This window comes from Corapipo altera, unplaced genomic scaffold, assembly GCF_003945725.1.
Source record: "Corapipo altera isolate COAL_440 unplaced genomic scaffold, ASM394572v1 111677, whole genome shotgun sequence".
NCBI classification, from domain to species: domain Eukaryota; kingdom Metazoa; phylum Chordata; class Aves; order Passeriformes; family Pipridae; genus Corapipo; species Corapipo altera.
Genome location: NW_020886107.1, coordinates 1 through 7,582, shown reverse-complemented (window position 1 = coordinate 7,582; position 7,582 = coordinate 1). Strand labels below are relative to the sequence as shown.

The following is a 7,582-nucleotide window of genomic DNA, read 5'->3' as shown; positions in this document are numbered from 1 at the left end:
TGCAGCCCTTCAGCCTGCTGCCTTTGCCCAGTAACTTCTCAGGATCACTCCCCAAAGCAGGGGAATGTTCTCTGTGTTTCTGTTGTGAGCTGGGTTCTGTGTCTCCCAGTGGAGAGTTTGTTCTGGGTCCTCCTCATCCATAGCACGCCTAGTGGGACAGGAGGAGCATTTTCAGAGCTTGTGAACTCTGCTTATACTTAATGATGAGGTTCCTTCCTTAATCATGGTGTTCATACAGGACTTAAGTCCCTGCATGTAGCCAGGGATGATGCCAGTGGGGACTGATGGAGGAGACTGCAGGTTGGCAAGTCACTCCTGGCAGGCAGAATTCCTATTGCTTGTCCCAGTGTCAAACACTCTGTGTGCACTCACTTAAAGCTTTATCCACAAACTTCCATGATAAAACTGAACTTGTGTGTGTCTCTTTTTCCCAGTGATCCCAACAAGGGGAATTCGGACGTGCCCGTTTCCTGGCCAGCCTACAGCAGCGAGGGCACTTACTACCTGGAAATCAACAGTGACATGGACAAGAACTCTGTGAAGCAGGACCTGAGATCCCGGTTTGTAACCTTCTGGAACTCGGTCTATCGGAGCCTGCCCCAGGTTGCCAACATCACCCAGTCGGAGTTAATGTTCTGAACCTAAGAAAAAACACCTTTTAAAGATCAATTAAAGGCTTGCTTGTAACTGAGTGACTCTGGTTCTCCTTGTGTTTGCTGTGACAGGATTTTGTCGCTAACCTTAAGGTCAGGCAGGAAGGGACATCTATGGGCAGTGTGTGTGTCCCCTGACCTGTGACCTGATGTCCAGGGAAGCTGTTGACAGCCAGGGCCCAGTCTCTCCCTGCTGAGCCTGTTGGCTCTGGGGTTGTTTTCCCTCATTGCCCATGTGGTCCCAGGCAGGACAGCACCAATCCTGACCTGTCCTCTGGATATCCCCATGTTACCATCAATGTCCCTGCTCATATCAACCAGCTCTTAGACAGTTGCAGGTGCAACAGGTCTGCAAACCAATCCTGACCTTTTACTGATCATCACTCAGGAACTGACTGGGGCAAAATAAACCCACATGGGAAGTGATTCCACATGGGGTTTTGGGCAGACACCAGGCTAGACCAGGCTGGGGAACTCCAGCTCCAAGCAGGGCAGGGGAAGGAGCACAACTGCCCACAAGCCTCATCCTCCACATGCTCCCATTCACACACCAAGGCAGAGCCTGGCCCTGGTACCCCACAGTGGGGTCAGTGGCTGTGCTGGAGCTGCCCCAAAACCTGGGTTCATGTGTGTGGAGAACCCTGGGCTGGTGCGAGACACTGGGGCCATGCTGCAGACACAGGGAGGAGAACACGGGTTGTGTGTGCATGTGGAGATTCTGCTGTGCATGTGGAGATCCTCCATGCAGAGGGGCTGGAGGGTGGGGAGCCCAACCCTGGAGGGGGCCAGGGCCAGGGTGAGGGAGCCCCCACACTGGAGCTGACCTCCTGCTGCTTCCAGTGATCTGGAACCAAGGGCAGGGTTTGCAGGAGACAATGCCATGTGCTCCTCTGGCCTGTGACCACCTGGCCCCAGTTGGCTTTTCCAGAAGAACAATCTGTGAGATCTCCCACAAGAAACATCTTTCATTTTCTCACTGTTGGCCTTCATCAGCACTTTTTAAAGGAAAAGGAATTTCTAGATTGAACAGGTACCTGCATTTCCCTCTTGCTTTGCCCCTATACCACTGAATAGATGCAGTAGCTACAGGAGGGCAAATGCAGAGGGTGAAGCCTTTAGTGCTCAAATACATTTCATACAGATCAGGACCAGGTGCCTGAGGTTTTTCTGCCAGCCAGGGTGGAGCACCTCTGTCAGTGTGCCACTGAATGCAGCTTGGAAAGGTTTTTTATATTTAAATGTTCTTTGCTCAGTGGTGTCATGACAGTCTTTCATGGTACCAGTATGTGATAAGGGAGTTTGGGCCAAAGTGATACCAACCCATTGCTCACCTGGCTGAGTTCCTTCTCTTCTGAAATCTGGAGCACAAACTTCATTTTGCAGGTTCATGGGAAAGCTCCAGTTACACCATAAAATGCATATGGATCTTCTCCTTTTTTCCTTCTCTTAGGAATTCATCTATATTTTCCATAAGGAGCCTTACCCCCTTATGGCAGATGTTCTGCCAGCTCTGTGATTGAATGTGCAAAGGTATTGCATTGGCAGCTGAGTTTTCTGTTAGAGACAGATTTCAAAGCCTGATCCTTATGTCCTGTCCGTTCCCCCCCTGTATTTGTCTCCTTGGCAAATACAACAAGCAGTGAGGATGTCAAAGAGCAGCTGGCAGATGAGCATGCAGAGAGATGAGGGTGATGAGGGTGATGATGAGGAGGAGGAAGACTTCAGGCTTTGTGATGGGAGTGACTATAAAGTGAAGATAGAAATTCTGGATTATGTGTGAACTTGGCTGATGTTGGATGGAATCATCTTTAAGGATTGCTGTCATTTTCTGAGTCTTGTGCGTTCCCCAGTGTGTTCTGAGCACAAGGTTTCTCAAAGGTTGCCAATAATATGTTTTATTGTGCGGCTTAATATGATTTCAGCCTCCTGCACTTGGATGAGGCTTCTCATCAGTGTTGTTTATGTCTTCTGGAGTTTTCTTAGACTGAATTATTTCCTTCAGTTTGGCCTCCAGCCCACAAAAGCAACACCTGCAGGGCTCTCACACGGCAGTGCCAGTTCTACCTCAGCCATGGACTGGCCTCAGGCTACTCAAGGACAAGTGTGTGGAGGCTTCTCTGGTTCACCTCAGAGCCAAGGCTGGCCCATGGCATTGACACACACCTGCCCCCTCACTGTATATATACCAGCTTTCCAGCTGGGCACTGTCTCCTCAGGTGTGCCCTCACCATGGCTCGCTGGGGGATCCTGTGCTTGGCCTTGTGCTCCTCCCTGGGGGTGACCTGGGCTGCGACCGTAAGTACAAAGGCACTTCTCAGGGCTTGGCAACATATTTCACCTGTCCTGCCTGAGTTCCTGCCCTGTTACACCTGATCTGGATCCCTGACAGAGGGCCTGCAGGCCTGGCAGCAGGGGCACAGTGTTTTCCTGCCCTCAGCATGGCAAAGGCTCTCAGGGACATTTTCCCAAGAGTTCCTGCACAGTTCTGTGTCAGGTCTGGCCAGGTTTACACCCTAGGGCTGAAGGTCCTCTTCTTCTGCCATTTATCTTTGGGAGTGTGTAGGAATTGCTGCTGCCTCTCTGCTCCAAGGGTCACCTGCAGGACACCTGCATGGTTGCAGCCCCAGTGGCACCTCCCTGTGGGATTCCCACAGGGATCCAAGGGCATGGATGGGGAGGGCGGGCTGTGAGTGGGTCTGTGTGGGGGACTTGCCAGGGCAAGGTGTGGGTGCTGGTGGCATGGGAAGCGAGAGGCACGAGGAACTGAGCAACAGATTGTCTCTTCTCTGTGGTACCCCTGTAGCTGGGTGTGGTGTACACCGAGGGCGGTTTTGTGGAAGGCGAGAGTAAGAAACTGGGACTGTTTGGGAGCTACGTCGACATTTTCAGAGGGATTCCCTTTGCTGCCCCTCCAAAGACTCTGCAAGACCCTGAACCTCATCCTGGCTGGGTTGGTAAGACCAACCCTTTGAATCCCTTGGGCCTGGGATTTTTTTTTTTTGCTTCTCTTTTAGTCTGTTTTTGGCAAGCCAAAGATGTTGTTGCCTGCTTTTATCGACTAAGCAGAGCCAAGAAGAAGCTCTTTGTCTCCTGGAGGGTCTGAGAGTCTGTGTCTCGGTGTTCCCAAGCAACTCAAGTAACCCCAGAAAGTAACAAAACCAAAGCAAGGCACCTGCACCTGCCCTCCCCCAGCCATGGCTGTCCAGAGCTAGTTCACAGGGGCAAGGCTCCCATTTGTCACTCCCTCAGACCGGTTACAGTGGCTGGGGAGGCTTTTCTGCCTCTGCACTGGACTCAGAGAGCAAAGGATGGGTGGATTGCAACCAGTGGACGGAGCTGATGCCCCTAACTAGGACATGCTGTCTTCCCTCTCTCCTTTCAGGAACACTGAAGGCAAAATCATTCAAGAATCGCTGCATGCAGATGACGCTCACCCAGACTGATGTCCGTGGGGTAGAGGACTGTCTCTACCTGAACATATGGATCCCTCAAGCCAGGAGACAGGGTATGTGCTTAGCAGGGACCTGGGCAGGAGCTTCCCAGCTGCATTTTATGCACAGATTATTCTGGAGCATCTCTCAGCAGTTACATTCCCATAGAGGGCAAGTGCTGAGCAGTGATTTTGGGGAGAAAGGTGGGAACTGTGTCAGGCAACGACCCCCAGCTGCAGCCTCTTGGGAGGTTCAGCCTCTTGTGCAGAACAAGGATTTCCTTGGCCACAGGTGATGGCAGAGCATTGTCTGTTCCTGCCCAGGTGCAGTGATGCTCAGGGAGTGGGTGAGGGGTTGGATGGGCTGCACCTCCTGGCTCTGTTGTGGCTCAGTCTGCTCCTCTTGCTCCCCTGGCAGTCTCTACCAACCTGCCTGTGATGGTCTTCATCTATGGTGGTGCCTTCCTGGTGGGAGAAAGCCAGGGACCCAATTTCCTGGCTGACTACCTGTACGATGGCGAGGAGATCGCTGTGCGGGGCAACGTCATCGTGGTCACTGTCAACTATCGTGTGGGGCCCCTGGGCTTCCTGAGCACGGGAGATGAAAACATGCCAGGTACCACCACTGCTCCCTCTGTGTCTGGGGGGGACCCTGTGCTGGGTCAGCTTTGCTGTGCCCTTGCTCAGTGGTGGGTGCTCTGTGCCGCTCAGGGAACTACGGGCTGAAGGATCAGCACATGGCTATTGCCTGGGTGAAGAGGAACATCAAGGCCTTTGGGGGTGACCCAGAAAACATCACCATCTTTGGGGAATCGGCCGGTGCCGTCAGTGTCTCCCTGCAGGTGAGTTGTCTCTGTCACTCCCCACTAGAGCCACTTCTGTGTAAATGGGGGAGAGGGACCCCTTGGCACTGTGACACTTTCCTCCCCGCCTGCTGCCTCATTAACATCCTCCCCTGGACAGCAATGCTCAGCCTCTGTGCTTTGTAGGTGCTCCTCCTTCTTCTCTTTAACCAGTCCCCTGAATTTTTGCCTGAAACCCTCTTGTTTCCATTCTGCACCCCAGAGCTTGTCCCCGAAGAACAAGGGCCTGATCAAGAGAGCCATCAGCCAGAGCGGTGTCGGGCTCTGCAGCTGGGCCATCCAGAGGGACCCACTCTTCTGGGCTGAAAAGGTAATGTGCAAATCCTGTCAAAGGATTATAGCTTCCTAAAAGGTGGTTCCCTAGAGGAGAGCATAACTAGTACGAGATTTGTCAGGGCTTTGGAAACGTGATGCTTAGAGATTAAAACCAACTACAACTCTTCCTCTGTAACCCCTGTCTTTGGGAGGTAATGCTAGGAGGTTTCTCTCTCTCTGCTCCCACAGCTTGGAGAAAAGTTGGGCTGCTCCACAGACAACACCACCATCTTGGCCAGCTGCCTGCGTGATGCTGATCCCAAAAAACTGACTCTGGCCTACCACCTGCAGCTGACCAACCTGCCCAGTAAGTCCTCCAGTCTGCACTGTGATCCACCACCCACTCAGGGCTCCCCAAACCTCTGGCAGGACACTGGGGTAATTGCCAGGAGTGTTGAAGCAGTGCTTGTGCCCTTCAGAACGGGGACAGTAATGCCAGATCTTGCAGTCACCCTTCCATAGGCAGGTGCACATTGTGCTGGATGAGCAGAGCCCATCAGGCAGCAGTGGCACAGGGATTATCCAAGGGTCATGTCTTGACTCCAGAGAAGCTGTTTGGGCTTCCTGGTCTGTGGAAGTAGCAAGAGCAACTCCAGCACGCACCTTGCAAACAAAATACTATTGACCACATTTCTGCTATTTCCATTTGAGTCGCTGGGTGGAGTGTGGGACTCACACCAGGAAGGGGACGCTGCTGCTTTTGCTGCCTGAGAGGATTCCTTTCCCAAGAACACTCCTCTTGCTCTCCTCATGCTCCTGGTCACTATGAGCCTTTAGCATTGCTCAGGACAGAGATTTGGCCAAGCCACCACTATGCAGATGCGCTGGCTGGAGGTGGCAGTCCTGGCAGTCAGAGAGCGTGGCCAGATGGGATAAGAAGTTCAGCTCTTCCCTACACTGGCTGGGCTTTTTGGGAGGGGACTTGGTGGAGGAGAGGAATTTTGGATGTTACTGCCTGGTAACATGGCTGCCAGATCTCTTGCTCTTCTCTTTCACCTACAGGCACGAGGTTTACCCTACTTCTGGGTGACATCCTGCCCGTGCTGAAGTCACTGCTCAAGTTGTCATTCACCTCAGCCTGTTCTTTCCACAGCTCTTTGACTCTTGGGATATGCCAGACCACACACCTGTCTGTTCTCACCTCCTAACAGACTCTGGGTTTGTCTCCTGCTGCAGCTGCCCTGGTGCACACCCTGGCCATCACTCCTGTGGTCGATGGAGATTTCCTCCCAGACATGCCAGAGAATCTCTTTGCCAACACTGCCGACATTGACTACCTGGTTGGGGTCAATGACATGGACGGGCACTTCTTCGCTGGCGTGGACTTACCTGCCATCAATGCCCCACTGAGGAAAATCACTGCGTAAGTGAGAGAGGCTCTGGAAACCCTCAACAGGAGGAATCTTCTCTTTAATGTAGCTCCCAAACTCTGAGTGCTTAGACTTGAGTGGACAGGGCTCGGCCTTCAAAACAGGGTGTCACTCCGAGCCTGGGTGCCCAGGGCTTGTGTTGCTGAGTCCAGAGCCTTCAAGAGAAAGGGCCAGGCAAGAGTTGTGCCCCACTGGAAGCTGCTGGTCAGTGACTAGTTGATATGGCTTGTCTTTTCAGGGAAGAGATCTACAATTTGATCAAAGCACTGACCGTGGACAGGGGCGAGGCTGGAGCCAACGCCACGTACAGTATCTACACCCAGAGCTGGGACAAGAACCCGAATCAGGAGGTCATGAAGAAGACAGTGGTGGAGCTGATGACTGACTACATCTTCCTGGTTCCCACACAGTGGACTCTGAATCTGCACGTGCAGAATGCCCGGTGAGCAGCTCAGCCCTGGAGACACACTGCAGTTGGAGGGTACGCGGGTTAGGGTGAGAGTCTGAAATGACCCCAGGATGTTTTCTCCTAAGACCACCTCATGCAAGGTGATGCACTCGAGCATCTCCCAAAGCTGAATCTCTGGTTCTGATGGTATTTGGAGCGTGGTTATGAGTCTGCAGCCCTTCCTCTGCTCTCCCCTTGCTTAACCAGTCTCTTTTGTTTCCCCAGGAGTGCCAAGACATACAGCTACTTGTTCTCCCAGCCGTCCCGCATGCCCGTCTACCCCAGCTGGGTTGGGGCAGACCACGCTGATGACCTGCAGTATGTCTTTGGGAAGCCCTTTACCACCCCCCTGGCCTACTGGCCCAAGCACAGGACTGTCTCCAAGGACATGATCGCTTACTGGACCAACTTTGCCAGCACTGGGTGAGTGATTCCTGTTCCACATTTGTCCTTTGCTGCAGCCCTTCAGCCTGCTGCCTTTGCCCAGTAACTTCTCAGGATCA

At 52.8% G+C, this 7,582-nt stretch overlaps 1 protein-coding gene across 1 annotated transcript; it reads left to right on the top strand.

Moving 5' to 3' along the window:
* The first annotated feature begins 2,698 nt into the window (after nt 1-2,698).
* On the top strand, nt 2,699-7,567 carry LOC113941014 (bile salt-activated lipase-like). The gene is made up of 10 exons (XM_027632174.1): nt 2,699-2,948; nt 3,457-3,607; nt 4,036-4,158; nt 4,502-4,699; nt 4,795-4,925; nt 5,149-5,256; nt 5,451-5,568; nt 6,438-6,624; nt 6,870-7,073; nt 7,305-7,567. Exons 1-10 carry the CDS (start codon nt 2,883-2,885, stop codon nt 7,504-7,506), a joined length of 1,488 nt encoding a protein of 495 aa, XP_027487975.1. The 5' UTR covers nt 2,699-2,882; the 3' UTR covers nt 7,507-7,567.
* Nucleotides 7,568-7,582: the final 15 nt, after the last annotated feature.